We start from the raw sequence: 19420 nt of genomic DNA, 5'->3' as shown, positions 1-19420 counted from the left end.
CCGTTCGTAGTTCTATCTTTATAACCAAGCTCTATCTGAAATCACCAAATAAGGAAGATAGACAAATCTGTAGTGTACAAAATTGTCAAGTGCCCAACGCCTGATAGCAGGCTTAAACGTTCTTTCAGCAGTGCTGCTAACTAGTTGAGTGAGGCCCTGATTCACAGTTGTTTTTGTCTCATAACAGTATACTCTAAAATAAGGTGGTGATTGGGATTTCTAACCTGTACTGATAAAAAGTATAACTACTGTTCAGTATTTTAAATATATATTTCTAGAATTGAATGTGGAAATTCAGGAAAATAGGTTACATTGTTGATAAGTTAACTGAAAATACTAGAGAAAATTGTTCTAACACTAATATAAACAACATAATCAAAAGTCATTAAAAGGTAGAATTGACTTAGTATACTTCATTTGTGAAAATTGTAAAAAATGGTGACAGAATTTTACACAATGGTATAGTAGAAATCTTATGGAAGTCTTATAACCATCCGAGTTGTAAGTTGCCTTTTTTGAACTTTACTGGGTTTTAACAATACAGTTCAGGATGCTGGTGAGCTTACACAAACATGCCTAAAATGGCCATGTAGGTTCAGTTTTGGCAACTTCCAGGACTATTTTCAGCTCATGAAATACCCATATTTATGCCTTTAATAATACTGCCTAGCATTGTACCTTGGAACCTGAAAATAGTTCCAGTAATAGGAAAATAATTTCTTCTTTTTTCTTTTTAAAATTCTTATTTGTTAATTGAGTGTTCATTTACTATCCTCCTGTGTTTTGTCCCTGTAGGCTTTGGGATCTGACTATATTTTTATTATTCATCTTCTACATGTATCTTACGTATCCCTGGACAGAGAAGTGTCCTCCTTGTCTTACTTTGCAGGCTGCTCTGACCAATGGACTTCAATGGAATTAGTTTAAAAATGTTTATTGTTTCTTCTTCATTACAACGTTTTTTTTACAAGTCTAAAACACTTCTTGCAAATTTTAGAAATTTAAAGATTACAAAGTGTAGAAACTTAGAAATTTAAACATTAAAAACAAGGAGGATTAAAAACAAAAATCTGGCTTTTCTCTCCCCCTGACTTGCTTTCTCTCTCCTCCTCGCTTTTCCACTCTCTCTAGCACACGCCCTTTCTCTTTCCCTTTCTTTTCCTCTCATTTTCTCTCTTACCCTGCAGGGAGACACTCTGTTTGCTTAATAAACTCCTTTATGTGATAGAAAAAAAAAATCTATGGGACTGGAAATGTAGCTCAATGGTAGATCTCTTGCCTGGCATATAGGAGTGCTGGATTTGATCCCCAGCTCTTCAAAGGAAAAAAATTATTCTGAAGACTTGATCACATAATTCAGGTTAAAATTTTGATTCTCAGCACTGCAAAACAGCAAACACACATGCACGCACTCACACACGCACACACACACCAAATTTATAATGCTGCCACTTATGGAAAACCACCAATGTGTTAATATATGTATTTTTATCTTTTTCATGAATTTTTATATAGGTTAGACCATACTAAATATTATATTTTCTTTTTGCTCATTACCGTGACTGTCATTATTTTATAGTGTTATGACTTATTCGTAAGTATAATTTGATTTTTTTCCCAGTGCTGGGGATTGAACCCAGGGCCTTGTACATGCTAGGTAAGTGCTCTAGCACTGAGCTACATCCTTAGCCCTGTAAGCATAATTTTAAGTGGCAAGTTAATATTCCAGTTGTGGCTACATTCTATTTTCCATAATTATTTTGGTGTTGTTTGACTTTTTGGTTAATTGCTGTGAAATGCATCTTTGTGCACAGGGCTCTTTCCATATAGGACTATTTAGAGGCTGAATTTGCATGCTCCAAAGAATGTGATGCTACTGAGTATTCTTTTACTAATTTGTGTAGAAGAATATTTATTTAGTGCCTGTTATGAACCAGACTTTAGCAAACTTAAGAGAGAAAGACAGACAAGTGAATTGGCAGTATTAATACAGTGTAGTGAATTTATTTCAGAGGTAGGTTCTGTTTGATATGGCAGCACGCAGTACAGTAAGGAAGAAGGGAGGAAACAGGAAATTCTTTGAAGAAAATGTGTCCAGGTACAATCTGAAGGAGAAGTAGTGGCTGGCCCAGTGAAGAACAGAGGCAGGCATCCCAGGCAGTAGAGACAACATATTGAAAAGCTGAACATCATGAAAAGCACAGGAAATGCAAGTAGCTGATACAAATGAAAGCTGTGTATGGGAAGCAAGAGGAGATACTTAAGTAGTGGGCAGGTTTTAGATCATGAAAGGCTTTGTGTATCAATTGAAGAGCTGGCCTTCTCTTAATGACAATAGAAAGTCCTTGGTGAGTGTCTGTATATCAGTGTTAGCTTTTTTAAGGTAATTTATCTGAGTTAGAAGCAACATAGCTTTTTTACTTGTATGAAGAGGGGAGGGTCCATGCAATAATTTTCTCAATGGTAATGTGCAGCTTTAAAAGGAATATGAAATGTTAGACAGGTATTGTGGGCTGAATGTGATCTTTGGAATTAGATCAAGAATCCATTAAATCCAGGCATAGGATTAGGAATTAGGTATAAGTATGAATTGATGAGTAAGAGAAAAGAGAGAAGGGCCTCAATAGCACTTTACTGTTTATCCTGTTTATTTCTAAGTGGTTCCTATTCCGTGGCTATAGGTGAAGGTATAGTAGCCCATAATCCCAGCCGTTAGTGAAATGAGTCCTTGATTTAGATGATGAAAAGTGTATCTAGACACTTCAATACTCCACTCATGGCTATGCATGGTCCTTGCCTCTTTCATCTTAAACTGTAAGACCAGATTACAAATCGAAGCTGTCATTATCTCTTGAATTATTTTACAGACCACAAGGGCCTGGTAAGGCTGATGACTTCCATGAAGCAATCTGGGCAAATTTCTAGGATTTCAGGCCACACCAAAGAGTTTCACATCTTTATTAATATCTTACCAGATCTCTCTACTTTCTCTTTGAGGGATGTCCAAGTATGCATCCTAGAAGGGCTATGGAGTGAATATAGTGAGAAGAACTAGTTTTTATAAATAGCCTTTAGAATCTAATTTTTTAGTTCTTTAACTCTTCTATTTCCAGCTTTCACATTTGTTTCCATGTATTGATTTTATCTTCTTGTAAGAAGAAGTTACATAAGTCAGGTGATACAAGCTTGGCAGTTCTAACGTGGATTTTTTTGTGTGTGTGTGTATTGCTATGTATGGCTTGTAAAGAAGGTGAAAGACTTGCTTTCCATAAAATTTTTCATTGCATGGTTTCTTTCTAAGCTAACTATGGATGTTCGTCACACATTTGTTGGGTGAGATGTTTGGGTTTTGAGGGTTCTAAGCCAGCCAATAATGTCATGAAATCGACCACTGTGTCAATGTTATGCTTCTGGATGGCAGTGTCCTTCAGCACACATAAGACACTCAACCAGCTAAAAGAGATGAGCTCAGAGATGTTGGCTCGGAGGAAAAGAAGGATCACATTGAGGTCATTGATGGGACATCCCAGCATTTTTCTGCTGAGGAGATCAAAAGCTGGGAGCATCTCATATACAGATAGCAGTCGTTTGTCCCACTGACATAGTCGTGTGAAGTTGTATATTATCACAGGAACCAACAGGGTGTATATTGCTGCACTGGAGAGGCTGACAATCTGAAAAATGGATAGGGAGGTCAGCCTGCATGTAATCAGTTCGGGAACGTGAGTTTCATCATGTAGTAGCCCTGTCTTGATGGAGCAGCTGAATTCTTCTTGGAAGAAGACATCCAGATGAAAGTGACCAAGGTACAGGTATGTGACCGAGGTAAAGAGGAGCAAAAGGGAGTTCCTCAGGAGGTAGGTGGCCACTAGTGAATGTGAGCGCTGCTTACATGCCAGGTACCGCTCTAGCAGGGGAAATTCAAAGTATCGTTCTTTTCGGGCCCTGGGTGGGGAAAGAAAGGAGGCAAGGTTAGGAAGTACCATGTAGAACCATATCCCTAGAGTCATGTGGGAAAATAACAAATGTGTGCATTCGTTATGGAATTCTTGGCTCATTGAAGATCTATCTGCCTTCCTCGAGCATAACCATGATTCTTCCCCCAAAAGATATGAGTATAACTCATTTCTCTAAGTACTGAATGCAATGTGATAAACCTGGGGAATGATTGATGAATAATGAATGGTCACTTTGGATTTCTGCCCAGCAAGGCACATTAAAGCTGTAAGCAGAAATAGGACCCTTTGAAAGTAATAGGCTAATGAAATTAACACTGGACTGAGAGTCTAAATGTGTCCTAGTTCTTGGCCTGTGTACTCTTGTGTTTGGTTTTTTGGACCAATTCATTTATTTTATATGAATGAATGTGCTAAGGAGTATTTGTTGAGAACTGTGGTGTTCAGGTAGGTAAACCAATCTCTGTTCCAAAGAGTTTTAGAGTCTTGTTTGTTGGAGAAGGAGCAGACAAAACATGCAAATATGCAATGAAATTGTCACTTGATTTGTTGCTAAATTGATCGATACCATAGTCATTATAAAAGTTAGGCGATGGATTAACAATGTAGGTTGGAATGTGCAGAAACCTTTATAGAGAATATTGGCTTAAAGCTGGGTTTCAAAAGGTAGAGGGAAATTTTTTTACAGAGGATATAGTGTGTGTATAAACATGAAACAATATGATTTCAAATCATGACTCAATTATTGTCACTCTATTTAAAGCTACTATTAATTGTTCAACTTTCCAGAACCCCTTCCCTGCCTTATTTTTTCTCTTCTTCATTTTAGGCATCATCCCCTAACGTATTTTTGCTGCTGCGTTCTGCTTACTTTTTGTCTCTTTTCCCTCTGGAGAATGTGAGCTCCACATGAATAAGTTAGCTTTGTTGCCACTGCCCCGCCCCCAGACACAGACAATGTATCCAAAGTAACCATCACAGTCCCTGATACTCAGATGGATAAATAATGGACTAAATAAATTATTATTATTATTTTTTTGGGTGCTGGGGATCGAACCCAGGGCCTTGTGCTTACAAGGTAAGCACTCTACCGACTGAGCTATCTCCCCAGCCCCTAAATAAATTATTTGTTCAGTGGAAAAGGGATAGACTGTGTAGGTAGAGTGAAAGGTTTCTGTCATCTGGTTGAGTATCCCTTATTTAAAATGCTTAGGACCAGGAGTGTTTCAGATTTTGAAGTTTTTCAGTTTTTGGAATATTTGCATAGATTTTGCTAACAATGCTCAAAAATTTTTGGATTTTTGACTATTATGGATATTGAATTTTGGGATTTGGAATACTCAATTTATAGTTAGGTGTTTGAAAAAGTAGTTGGTAACCGTATGTTTAGGCAAATATTTGGGAGAATTTGGGTAGTTTTGGTAGACTTGCGGGGAGCTATTGAAGGTTTCTAAAGAAGAGGAATAGTATACAGAAGTGGCATTTTAGAGAGATTAATCCCTTTGTGGTTCAGTGTGTTCATCTATAAACTGCAGGTAGAGACCTTTCTCTATAAGAATGACAGTTCATGAGATGATGAGAACTTTGCTCCCTTAGGAAAGATGACATATAGAAAAATTTAAAGACTACTGTGCATGTATACCATTTTATGCTTGACTGCATCCTTCAGAAAAAGACTGAAGAAACAACTCACTTCTCTAGCTCATCCCAGAAGACATGAGGGTCAGAGCTCTTCTGCCGAATCTTCAACACGTGCTGCACCAGGCGGATGGAACGATTATAGGATTTGTCCAGTTCACTGATGATGAACAGCAGATCTGAGCTGAGGGCTGGAACAGCTGCATACTGCCACAGCAGCACTGGCAGGTACATGGCCATGGCCAGGGCCAGAAGGGAGTAGGGGAGGGCCTGTCAAACAAGAATTGGCTGAGCAGGTGGCCCAGGGTTTTGAGCCTTGAGTGATAGTACTGAGTGAGGGCTCTCCTCTCCCTAGTTTCTCTTTCAGAAGGGAAAGACAGCGTGGGGAGTGGACCATGTAAGGCTCTTTAACAATATGAAAGAATATAGTGAGGTCCAGTAGGAAAAGGGTGGCAGATCTTTCTGTTCCCCATATCCATATAGTTTTTCTGATCTATGGTCTATCTAGGGTCCCAGGGGAAAAGAAAGAGTGAGAGGGCATGGTGTGTGTGAGTGCATGTATTTCCCTCCTGCCATCCCTTCAAATATGTTGGGCTGAGTAGCTAACCTGAGATCACAGCCAACCATGGCTATGACATCCTAGGGGAGAGAAAATCCCATTTCTTTCATGAAACCTTCTGTAATGCCCTGACTTTTCTAATGCACACTGGTTATTTCTCATCTTTGGATTTTTTGGTAATGCCACATTACACCATCAGAAACCATCTTGGAATTCTTTCAGGGTTCTATTGTGTATGTAGATCTGTGAACTGACTTTCAGGAATGCCTAAGTCTGTCTCTTTAACTATACTATTAGCTACCTGAGATGAGGAACTGAGATGGGTTGAATTGTGTTTATGTCTCCCTCCCCCATATGTGGGCATCTTAATCCTTATCTCCATGTGAAATCATATTTGGAAATATGCTTGTTGCAAATGTAACTAGCTGATTTAAAATAAGGTTAAACTGGATGGGCTCCTCATCTATTATGACTGATGTTTTTACACACACACACACACATCATGTGAAGAGGTGCACACAGAGAGAACACCCAGGGTGATACATCTACAGGCTGAAGAGAAGGGATCCAACTGTACCGACACCTTGATTTTAGACTTCTGACTACTAAAACTGTGAGACAGTACATTTCTGTTCTGTATGCCAGAGTTCGTGGTACTTCATTACCACAAACTGTAATAAGAACTTTTCCTTAGATTGCCTCATCATACTTACGACCTGAAACTGGGTTGGGCCCACCATTTTGCTTACAGTAAAATCTCTATTTGTAAAGGTTTTTAAAGTCATGTTTTTCGTAGGCACTTAGCATTCATTATTTTATTTGATTTTCACAAGGATGCTATCAGGTAGCTATGATTAGTATCTTTATTTTATAAATAAGGAAACTGAAGCATGAGAGGATTAAGTGCTAAACAGGGTTACACATCCAGGAGGAGTGACAGGATTTGTAGCTGTGCTGGGTGATTTGGGAGCATATTCTCTTAATGACTACTTGACCAATATCTTCTCCTGAACTGGGGATTTTTTTTTTATTTTAGAAGAGAGTTTGGAGAGAAAAAGGGAGGATATGTATTTGATTGTATCTATCTATGAGAAGAAAGAAGTGTGTGTGTGTGTGTGTGTGTGTGTGTGTGTGCGCATGCTTTCTGAACTAAAAAAGAAAGGCTAGGAATGTGAGACTACAAGAGAAAGTTAGAACCTTTTTACTCCTGTCCAAGAAAACTTTTCTTGAAACTAAGCTCTTTACCTCTATGGAATGTTTCTATAGGTTTGAGGTGGAGCTGGAGGATCTGGGTTTAAAGAATTTACCATTGACTTTAATGATCAGGCATTTGATTCTTTCTTGACTTGTAAATTCCCTTTGTGACATCTTGAACTTGTTACCATCTAAATTTTGCTTGAACTGCCAGTGGCAGAGGCCTCCTGGGCTCTCTCCATTGTCTCTAGCCTTGTCTGGGTCTTAGAACTGTGGTATTTGGAGGCCTTGCAAGTGATTATCACTAGGGAATGCCTTGAGTGACTTCTGATAACATGGTGAATTGAACAGACTTGTTAGCATTGTTCCCTCATAGAATCCATTAGCAGCTGGGCATGGTGGCACACACCTGTAATCCCAGTGACTCCAGAGGCTGAGGCAGGAGGATCACAAGTTCAAGACCAGCCTCAGCAATTTAGCGAGGCCCTAAGTAACTTAGTGAAACCCTGCCTTAAAATAAAACATAAAAAGGACTGGAGATATGGCTCAGTGGTAAAGTACCTTTGGGTTCAGTCCCTAGTACGATCAATCAATCAATTAATCAATCAATCAATCCTACTAGTGTAATGCTAAATTATTAAAAAGAAAGACATGATTTTATAAGAGCAAAGAGAATTAGAGAGGTTGGGCACAGTGACACATGGCTGTAATCCCAGTGATTCAGGAGGATCACAAGTTTGAGGCCAACCTGGGCAAGTTAGCAAGCCCTGTCTAAAAATAAAAAATAAAAGGGACCAGGGATGTGGCTCAGTGGTAGAATACCCCTGGGTACAGTCCTTAGTACTGGGATCCCAACCTCTATTATCTATATGCTAACAAAAATAAAATTTTAATTATGAAAGTAATATAAAATATGAGGAAACAAAAAAGCAAACAAAAAACAGGACAAGAGATGAGCAACAGAATGTTGAAAGCTAGAAATCAGAAGACATCAGAGAGTGGGGAGTTAAGGCAATGAGAAGAGGGCTCTTTGTGCCTCAGAACCAGAAAGGAATTGGGGATATGGAGGAACTTGAACAATGAGCGTGTAGGTGAGCTGACAACAGAAAATTGAAAAATCTGTGTTGAGAAATAGACCAAAAGGTCTTTTCTGTAATGTAATGTATTCCAGCGACCACCCTGGCCCTCCCTGACAGGTTAGAGGTTTACTGTGGAGACAGTAAACCAGATTCATCTCTGTATTTGAGCCCACTGAGGGCAGAGGAACCATACGAGAATGGGGGATCAGCTGAATGAATACTGAGTGGCTGAATTCTCCGAGGGCTGACAACCAGGCTTAAAACCAACTGTGCCCTGCTCTTCCCCACAAATTAAGAACTGAACGACTCTTCTCAGAGACTAGTGACCAACCCAAGAGAAGGTCAATAATAGATACTGATATTTGAGTTTTTTCCCCAGTGGAATAGACCAAAGGGTTCACCTTCAGCTAAAGACTGCTTATCGATGAGCTTCACCCACAGGTAAAAAGTATCTAGTCAGATAAAAGTGGGCAGTTGAAGATCAGCAGGAATTTGAAGAATGCCTGGAACATGAAAGTCAGCCACTGGGGCAAGGTCAGGGGAAGGAGGTAAGAAGGAATATAATGATATAGCTCTCTCTTCTGTCACCCAGCTGTGAAGCCAGCCTGACAGTCTCTGCTTTACCTTGTGGGGCCAGAGTGATTTTATCTTGTCCTGGCCAGCCTCATCCTGTTCATGGTGAACCAGTGAGTCCCAACAGGAACTGTCCACGTATGCAGCCTGCCGGATACTGAAGTTACTTGGAGAAAAGCAGCTGATTGGAGACCCTGGAATAAGAATACAACTTGGAGGCGAGAATGGGAACTTGAAGGGGTCATTATCTAAGAATTTTGTAGGGGTAATCTTCACAACTCTGAATTATGTGTCTGGCAGACACTGTCTTCTTCCCATGCTTTAGTTTTGTGGGCTTGGCACTGCTGTGTCTTGGGAAGACAGGGCATGATGGGACAGCACCCTACTGTTGGGTCTTTGCCTATCATTGCACTGACTCAGCCTGATCTGGTGGTTCTTTGCTCTCAAAGTACTCCCCTGGATTCCCAGGGGATGGGCTATCCCTGTACTCCTGCAGTTTCTCACCAGAGGGCTTGCAGTGTGATGGTAACATCTCCTTCCTGAAAAAGCTGACATCTTTTAGATTCTAAAACAGGATTGATTACCTGGACTTCTGAACCCAAAAGAGAAAGGACAGGCAAGTGGTACTGGAAGGAAAGTAGGCTTGGGGGACAGTCACTTACTTTTTGTTTTCCCATCATTTTCCAGAAAGAGGCAGAGTGGGGAGCCAATACCTTTTCCCTTCTTGTGGATGGTTGTAGGGACAGTGGGAGGTAGGCACATGTCACTGGGAAATGTAGTAAGCAAATGGAATGGCTAAAAAAGAAAGCCAGAAGTCCCAGTCCTCAGAAAATCCATATTCTCTTTAACAGAGGTAGTGGATTTTCTGGGTTAATTCAGTGCTAAAACACTGTAGACCTGCATGTTAGTGTCCTGTCTGTGACAGGATTTTGGAGAAAGTAGTAGGCTTATTTAGCACCTCTGAATGTGCTAAGGGCTGTATCAGGCCCTTAACATATGTTCTCAAATCTTGTTCTCAAATAATATATGTTCTTGGAGGTGAGGGTGGGAAGAAGGCTCAGAGGAAATAAGACACTTGTCAACAGTGTGGCTAACCCTGAAAAGATTATGGGGCCCCAACCTCTATTATCTATATGCTAACAGAAATAAAGTTTTAATTATGAAAGTAATATAAAATATAAGAATATTGAAATCATGACTATTTCTTATTGTAAAGCGTCAAAGGTGACATTTAAAACTTCTTGGCACCTCTGTTTTGCTGGTGTCCTAAACTCATGCATGGTCTGCCCCTTGGGTAAGCCAGCCCAACCCAAAGTCACGAAACCTAGTCAGTGTGGGAGCTATTTCTCTTCAGAGCTCATGCAAAGAGTAAATTGAAGTGGGGTCTCTCACCGACTTTTGGAAGCAACTTACCGGAGGAGAACTCTTGGGCAAATGCCAGGGACATCAGCAGTAAGGGAAAGCCCACAGCAACAAACTTGACCATCTGGTCCAGGGGCAGTTCCAGGCGCAGTCCTTTGAGGCGGGAGCCTCTGCGGTCAGGCAGTAAGGCATCAGAGAGCATGTACTCTGCAGCTGTGTGTGCGAGCGACATGATGCTGTGAACTTGGGTGTACAAGTGGCCCAAGGTGGTCCAGGATAGTAGAATGAGGAGATGACAGCTTCAGGCAGCTGGCTTTGAGCAGAGTGCTGCAGCCCCAGCCTCATGGATATCTGTGCTTGGAACAGGCGATGTTTCTCTAAATAACTGCCCGGGCCCTGAGCCAGGCACACTGGTAATTAAAGGGAGGCATAGCCTCGGTAGGTCCTTGCTGGAGGAGGGTCGGGCTTTACTTGTGGTTGGTGCCAGGCTGCTCTCTTTGGATTGTCTCCGAGTAGATCAAGCCTAGTGGCTTTATGCTGCCCTCTCATTAATAAAGTATTTTCAGCGGGGTGGAGGAGAGAGGAGGGCTACAGAGCTGGGCCCCCATATAATTGGTGTGGAATTTGGGTGGGGATTGCTAAAATGTGTTAAAGGCCATCATTTTGTGGTTTGGGGTGGGAATGGAGCCCCCAGGATTCAGTTATGATTTCTACCTCTAAAAAGTAGTCTTTGTTTCAGTGATGAATTTTGCTCAGGGCCCAAGGGTGTTTCCCAGATACTGCTCTGTATTTGGTGTTAAATTTCCTTCCTGATTGGTCTTCCAAAACATTTCAACCATATATTTCCAATTTTCAATTCCATTTTAGCCCTATAAGTTCTCTAGAGAACTGGGAAATGTGTGGCAGTGATGAATAATGGAAAGAGTATGACCTCTGAAGATTGGAAGAAAAAGTCTTTCCCTGGAGACTTAACAGTGCTCACATTTTAATTTAATTTTAATTTTGAGCAAGTCACTTGGTCTCAGTTTTCTCATTTCTCAAGTGCAAGTATGTTAGAAACTTACAAGATTGTGGGGACTGATTAAGAGCATTATATGTATAGGTGCTCCATAGACTGTAAAGTATAGAGCAAGTGCTGTGGTTTGAATAGGTGACTTCACTAAAGGCTTGTTCACTAGCCTGTGGTGCTCCTAGGAGGCAGTGGAACCTTTTTAGAGATAAAGCCTAGTGGAAGGAAGTTAGGTCACTGGGGGTATGTCCTTGAAGGGAATATTAGGATCCCAACCAATTCCTGTCTCACCCTTTTGCTTCCTGGCTGCCATGAGGTGAACAGCTTCTTCTGCCTTATAGTCCTGTCATGATGAAACTGTGCTGCCACAGGCAAAAAGCAAGAGGGCCAAGTGATTATGGACTAAAACCTCTGAAACCATGAACTAAATTAAACTTTTCTGCTTATTAAGATGCTTGTCTTAGGTATTTTGTCAAAGGGATGGAAAACAGACTAATATAGCAAATGTCAACTCAGCTCAATTTAGTGAGGTTGGGTGTCCCTATTGCCCTTCAGCTTGGTTTTCACTTGGGCCCCTTTGGCTCTGCCCTTTCCACGAGGCCAGGAGTTTGTGGGCCTAGGGGATGTGTCCATCCTGAACCTGTGCAGAATCTACACTATTGAAACCTCTCTCCTAGTACAGTTGACTCTGTAATTTCTGCCCATATGACGTCAGTCTAATTTCAGTGCTTGTGTGAGCCTTTTCCTCTTGTGCAACCTTTCAAGGGAAGATTGTGCCCCTGGTGTGCACCCTCAGGCCTAAGAATTGGTTGAATGCAGAAGTTTGGATGGAATTTAGAAGTACTGAGGTGTCCACGTGTGCACTTGAGAGGTTTTCTGCAATGTGGGACTTAGTTGAACTGGGAAGAGAAGGGGATTGGGCCATAGGCCTGGAATAGTGTGAAGATTCTAAATTTGAACTTGGCATTTCTGATCATTATGGTGTGTGTGTGTGTGTGTGTGTGTGTGTGTGTGTGTGTGTCTGTGTGTCTGTGTGTATGTAGGTAGGCAGGCAGGCAGGCAGGCAGTTGGAACATATTTTACTCACCAGCTTGGTTTAAAACTTCTCATTTTTTAGATATTTGGTATATGGTATATTGGTCTCTATTTGAAATTTTTTCCTGGTCCCACAAATGAGTAGGCTGGGACTACCTCTCTCCCCATTCCACAGGATAGAGGCCAACTCTGATTCAGAGTTGCTGCATATGTACTAAATGGAGTGATCCAGGTATGGGAATAGCAGAAAAAATCCTTTATTTATATTCTCCATTTCCCTCTCTACATTCTCATTTCTGTATCTTTTAATTATATGTGTTTTTGCCTAATGCTTACTGTTAGTTTGTATGCATGTATATTCTTTTGCTTTTAAAAATACTTATCTATGAAGTATAACATGTAACCATTAAAATGCACATATCATAAATGTGCAGTTCAATATATTTTCATGTAATCAAGAAACAATATTTTTAGCATCCCAGAAACCCCCTCTGTGCTCTTTCCTAATAATTATCATTTCCTGAAAGGTAGTCATTATTCTAACTTTAAACAGCATAGATTAGTTTTGTCTTTAAAAAATAGAATCATCTATGTATACTCTTTGGTGCCTGCTTGTTTTGCTGCATGCACATTGTATTTATGAGAATCATCCGTCATGTTGCCTGTTTTTGTACTTCATATGCAAGGATTTATATACATGGTTTTTTGTGTTTGGATTTTCTGTCCAAATTATTTTTGAGTTACATCCATGCCATTGAATGTATTAGAAATGCATTCATTTTTATTGTATATACAACAATTTGTTTATCCATTCACCAACTGATGGACATTTGGGTTTCTGGATTCTGGCTATTATAAAATAATGTTGCTATAAACATTCCAAGGTTTTATGGTGAATACATGTATGCCTTTATGTAGTGTACCTACTGAGGAGAAGGATTGCTGGGTCATAACACTATTCATATGTTTATAGTTTTCCCAGTAGTTTTATCAGTGTACACTTTGACCAACAGTTTATGAGGATTCCAGTTGCTCCACATACTTGCCATTACTTTTTTTAATTAAAAAAATTTTTTTAGCCATTTTAGAAGGTGTGTTAGTCAGCTTTCATTGCTGTGACAAAATACCTGAGAAAAGCAGCTAAGGGAGGGAAGATTTATTTTTACTTATGCTTTCAGAGGTTCATAGTTCATAGTCAGTAAGCTCCATTGCTTTGGAGGAGGGAGGGAGGGAGGGAGGGAGGGAGAGAGAGAGAGAGAGAGAGAGAGAGAGAGAGAGAGAGAGAGAGAGAGAAAGAAAGGGGGAGGGAGGATAGAAATAGGAGGAAGAGGAGGATAAAGGAAAGGAAGGGGAGGGAAGTGGGGAGGAAAGGAGCAAAGAAGGGAGGGGGGAGAAGTGGAGGAAAGGAATGGAGGGAGCTGGGATAAGATATACTTCCAGGGTATGCCCCCAGTGACTTACATTCTCCAAATTGACATCATCACCTAGGATTTCCACCACCTCCTAATAGTCCATTAAATTATGAACTCATTAATGAAATAATCCATTTATAAGATCAGAGCCCTTGTGAGTCATTCATTTCTAAAAATCCCACCTCTGAACATTGCTGGATTGGGGACCAAGCCTTCTACACATGAGCATTTGGGGGGCATTCCAGATTTAAACTATAACAAAAGGTGTATATAAGCATTGTATTGTGGTTTTAATTTGAATTTCTCTGATAGTATGAAATTGGATATTTTGGACATTTGCATGTCTTCTATTTTTAAATCTTATTTATTTAAAAATAAATAATATTTTTACATACCATATAAAATATATATGGTGTGTCCAGACATTGGCATTAATGGAGTAATGAAAATGATTAGACTAGAGGTATGGTAACATGGATAATTCCCAAAACTATGTTGAGCAAAACAAAAAAACGAAAGTTGCAGGGTATTTCTAGTACAGTCATTTTTATAAACTTTTAAACATGCTAAAAAACAAATTTATATATATGTCTATGATATCTGTATTTCCATATCCCATATATGGATATCATCTTTTATGAATTATATATTCAAGTCTTTTACCTATTTTTTCTTTTAAGTTGTTTGTCTTTTGCTTATTGATTTGTGGGAATCCTTTTAATATTGTGGCTCTGAGGCCATTGCCAGAAATATGATCATATTTTCTCCCTCTTCATTGGTCACCTTTTCATCCTCTTCATGGTGTTTGTTGTATTTCTAGATGTTCTAGAAGTCAATGTATTATTAATTTTTATATATGACTAGAGCTTTATGTATACTATTCCAGTAACCTTTAGTTATTCCAATATTAAATAAGTTTCTTTTAAAATATTTTGTTTTATATGTCTCATTTAGGCCAGAGTTCATCTAGAATTGGTTTTTTAACATATGAGATGGAGGTGAAGGCACATTATTTTCTGCATGTGTATCCAATTGACTCAACTCAATTTATTGAAAAGACAATCAATTGCTCATGGTGATATACTGTTATTATTATCATAAATCAGAATACTATGTTCTAGTTGACAATTTGTCTTCTTGTACTACAACTATATAACTTTAACCACTGTAGCTTTATAACAGGTCTCAATGTCTGCAATGTAAATCTTCCAGTTTTTGTTGTTTTTCAAGATTGCCATGGATGTTCTTGACCTTTTGAATTTCTATATGAACTTGTCAATTTCAGAGAGAAAACCTACCAGAACTTTTTATTAGAACTTTTAAATCTATAGCTTTATTTGGGAAAATTGAGATCTTTACACCTCAAAACTTTGAAACCCATGAATGTAGCATATCCCTTCCTTTGTTTAGTTCTTAAATTTTTGTCCAATGGAATTTTTAGTTTTCAATGGATTTCTTACACATCTTTTGTTGAATTTATATTGCTAAATAATATTTCTTGATATTTTTGCTAACTGAATATTTAAAACTATTTGATTTTCTAATTGTTTCTAGTATATATAGAACTGACTTTTATATAATGATTTTGTTTCTTGTTACATTTATTTATTGATTCTAATGTATATTCATTTGGACTTTGTATCTATATAACTACATATCTATATAACTATATCATCTATGAAAAAATCAGTTTTTTTCTCTTTCTAATCCTTATGCCTTTATTTTTCTTGCCTTATTGCATTGACTAGGACCTCCAGTACAATACTGAATATAAATGGTCACAGTAGGTATCTTTTTGTCTTGTTCCTTTTCTTATGAAGAAATTTTATAATATTTCACTATTGTAGGCTTGACTGGGCTGCAGTATGTACTTTGTAACTCACACAGTGATTATTAGCTTAGTGTCTCTTTGTAGGGTGACATGGCAGCTGTTTTTTCCAGAGCAGGTAATCTGTGAGAGAGAGAAGAGAGACAGATAGATAAAGAGACAGACAGACACATACACATACAACAGCAGGCCATAATGCCTCTCATGACTTAATCTGTGAAATTACAATTACTACTTCTGCTTTTTCTTCTTCACTAGGAGGAAATCATTAAATCTGGCCCATGTACAAGTGGAGGTGAATTTTGCTCTCCAATAATTCATATACTATTTTAAACCACTATGTTATATAAGTGAGATTTTTTTTTGAATAAATCATCCATTTTTTTAATCCAAATTTCAAATTTATTGACATACCATCATTCATAATATCTCCTTATATCAATACTTTAGTTTGTAATTTAAATATATAGAAAAGTTGGAAAAATTTCCAGTGAACACCTGTTATCTGTAGTACTATCATTAGCATTTTACTTGGCTTGCTTTGTTATTCGTTTATCCATCCCTTCATCCACTCATCAGTTCATCTCTGTAAAGATAGATTTCAAAGTAAATTGTACACACTGATACTCTTCTCCCTAAATATTTCTGCATGTATACAATTATATTTCTGCATTTTTATAGTTTATTTTTTTAGAGGTAAATTTTACATACAGTAAAATGTACAAAGTTTATGCATACATGGAGTTTGAAAAATGTGTATACTTGTGTAATTTGTATTCCATTAATGTTCATGCATTATCAATCATTCAAGAAAATTTCATTTGATTTTTTTATGGAGATCCTCATTTTCTGCTGAAAATCTCCACACTTTCTTCTAATTCACCCACCTTTTATTTTCTTATTTATACTAATCAGAGTTATTTAAAAATCTCTGTCACTAACTCCAAAACCTGGGAAATCCTATCTGTTTCTACTGTCTACTTCATGTTTTTATTATTGGTCACTACTGTAGTTTGGATCTGGAGGGTTTCCCAAAGGCCCATGTGTTAAAGTCTTGGTCCTCAGCCTGGCACTATTAGGAGGCAGTAGAAACTAAGAGGTGGTGCTTAGTGAGAGGTCTTAAGTTTTGTGGGTGTGCCCCTTCAAGAAGATTGTGGGACCCCAGACTTTTCCTCTTTCTCTCTCTCTTTTGCTTTCCTGTGATTAGGTAGGCAATTTTTCTTTGCTACACACTCCCATCATGATATGTTGCCATAGGCTCAAAGTAGTGGGGATCAGTTGATCATGGACCAAAACCTCCAAAACTGTGAACCAAGGCAAACTTTACTCTTGGTGAATTATTTCAGGTGTTTATTACAGTAACAGAAGGTTGACTAACATAGTCAAATATGTTTAACTCTTTACACATGTAGTAATTTTGTATTATATCTGAACATATGGTTCTTATGGTTTTTAGATAATGCTGTCTTTCACCAAAGGTGATTCTCCTTCCGTTAGGCATCAGGAATGAGAACTGATCATAATTCAGTCGGGAACTCAGTATGGTTAGACTGGTGTTCTAGTAAGATTCAGTCTACTTTTAGTTTTTTACCATTTCTAAACTTGAACTTTTCCGATGTTTTATTGAGTCAGTTAAACTGTTGTGGTCTCTGTCTCTTAACTTTCAAAAGGCTTAGAAGTTCTGTTATCTTCTCTAGAGGATTTCCATTTAGCTATTTTTCTACTGCATGTAGCTTCAAAATATAGCACATGTTTTGAAGGGGAGACTAGCTCAGAGAGTATATCACTGAGATTAATGCCTGCCCCTCAAACCTGTTTTCTAAGCACCACAGGGTATAGGTGTAGGAGATTTCACTTTGTATTTTAGAAGCTTTTGTTCTAGTCCTCAGTCCACACAACTCCAGCATTCAGCAGATGTCTTATGGGGAAAACTGGCCATGTGTTTGAAGTCCCTCAAGTTTCCAAATGTCACACCACTTACTTCATTTACAACCTTTGAAAGCTTTGATGGCTCATTTATCCCCAACAGGGTCTCTGTGCTTGGATCAAGGTAATGACAAGTTGGTGCTCAGATGCAAAAGATTCCTCTGTGATAAAAGTTCCAGGAGATTGTCATTTTACCTCAGCATGATTCTGTCCTCTCAGAAATTTCCATTTATCTCACCCTTATTTCTTCCACAGCTTCCTGATAGCCACAAAATACAATTTTTATAGCTAATATACTTTTTCTATTTGTTGCTTCAGGAGCATTCACCTGCCATTCTATATTGCATTTTACTCAAAAGTTTGTGCTTTACCATTTTAACATACATCTGTTTTATATCTCATTCTTTTTCTTAGTTTTTAAAAACTTAGCATTGTCCCTGTAAAGTCAATCCCTGTTGCTATGTCTATAGCTATTGGTTGTTTCTACTGCTGTAATGCACTTCATTTTATCTACTTACTTGTTTGTTAACAGACATTCATTTTGCTTCTACTCCTTGCATCATGACCAATGTACATTTCCTCTTATGGTCTCACAAAAGAATTTAGTTGGGATACCCATCTAGGAATAGAATATCTAGGTTCTATAGGGAAACTGATATAAAGTAGTATTATTTTAATTTAAATTTCTGTTCATAATTAGTTAATTTGAATATCTTTTCATATGTGCCTTAACCATTTACTTCTGTTAATTATTTATCATACTTTAAAACTTGATGGCTTTATACACTAAACAGCTATGATTTTCCAGTTTCTATAGATCAGGAGTTTGATAGCAACTTGGCTGGGTTGCTGTGGCACAGAATTGCTCACAAAGTTGTGTTCAAAAGATTGACTTTGTTCATTGAAGGCTTGGCTAAGTTTGCAAGATTTACATCCCAGATGGTTCACTCGTGTGGTTTTTGGCAGAAGAGTTCAGTGTGGCAGGAGGCCTCGCTTTCTTGCTGCATGCCCCTTTTCATAGGGGTGATTGAGAGTTCCTACTACATGGCATCTGGCTTTTTCTGAAATGAGCAATCTGAGAGAGAACAAGGCAGAAGCATTAAAAATTTCAGCCCATAGATAGAAAAGTCTCTGAACTGCTGTTGATGACTTTGGATTTGCCTTTGTAAAACTGATGAGGAGGATGCTGAGGAAAACAGGCATAGGAAATAAGTACTGTTAATCTACTGACTACAATATTGAATTAAGCCAGGAAGAGCTTTGTCATATCAATATCATATGTGCTAGTGCATGAGAAAAGTAATGGCTGATGAGTAACTCAGAAGGATAGTTTTACTACAAGGCACAAAGTCTGTTGAACTAACCAATCCCATTATAAATTCTAAAAAATTGGCAGGGAGCTGACTTGATGAAAGGTTATGACAGCAGCTCTTGGTCAGCATGTAATGCACAGATGTGACCAATATAAGGATGTAGAGCTGTGATGTGCGGTCCTCAACACAAAGTTGTATTCTTCTCTAATATAAAGTTTATCAGTGTTTTAGGAATAATAACAAAACAGTTATAGATATCCACAAATGATTAATTGCTGATGAACTAGTACATGGGGGTGTGGAGCTGATGAGAAAAAAGAATGATCAAGGTTTCCCACTATGATGCTCAAATAGATTCCTCCCCACAAAAGAGGAACTGGATGCCTGCTTGGCTTGTTCCCTGGGGATGAAGTCTGTCCCTGTAGAGTGATATTCTGCTTCCGTTCTCCTTTAGGTTAGAGGCCTCTGCTAAGGCCAGGTCATGGTCAGCTCCCCCTTGGGACTGTGTTTTACTCATTTCATTTACTACTAACATT

At 38.5% G+C, this 19420-nt stretch overlaps 1 protein-coding gene and 1 long non-coding RNA gene across 2 annotated transcripts; one reads left to right on the top strand and one right to left on the bottom strand.

Moving 5' to 3' along the window:
* Positions 1-3305: 3305 nt before the first annotated feature.
* Positions 3306-10593, bottom strand: Panx3 (pannexin 3). The gene is made up of 4 exons (XM_047518099.1): positions 10413-10593; positions 9051-9193; positions 5650-5864; positions 3306-3945 (listed from the first exon to the last, which is right to left on the bottom strand). Exons 1-4 carry the CDS (start codon positions 10591-10593, stop codon positions 3306-3308), a joined length of 1179 nt encoding a protein of 392 aa, XP_047374055.1.
* LOC124959748 (uncharacterized) lies at positions 3353-10198 on the top strand. The gene is made up of 3 exons (XR_007103982.1): positions 3353-3812; positions 5658-5822; positions 9019-10198. It is a non-coding gene; the product is annotated as an uncharacterized LOC124959748 (long non-coding RNA).
* Positions 10594-19420: the final 8827 nt, after the last annotated feature.

This window comes from Sciurus carolinensis, chromosome 11 (genome assembly GCF_902686445.1).
Source record: "Sciurus carolinensis chromosome 11, mSciCar1.2, whole genome shotgun sequence".
Taxonomy (NCBI): domain Eukaryota; kingdom Metazoa; phylum Chordata; class Mammalia; order Rodentia; family Sciuridae; genus Sciurus; species Sciurus carolinensis.
Note: the sequence above shows the minus strand (reverse complement) of the source record. Positions and strands in the feature narration are given on the sequence as shown.

Excerpts from the sequence above, each read along its gene's own strand:
- Panx3 (XM_047518099.1), bottom strand. The coding sequence starts at position 10,593 with ATGTCGCTCGCACACACAGCTGCAGAGTACATGCTCTCTGATGCCTTA. Across the intron at positions 9,194-10,412 it reads TGCCCAAGAGTTCTCCTCCG|GGTCTCCAATCAGCTGCTTT; the intron begins GTAAGTTGCTTC and ends TTCTTATTCCAG. Across the intron at positions 3,946-5,649 it reads TTCTGGGATGAGCTAGAGAA|GGCCCGAAAAGAACGATACT; the intron begins GTGAGTTGTTTC and ends TTCCCCACCCAG.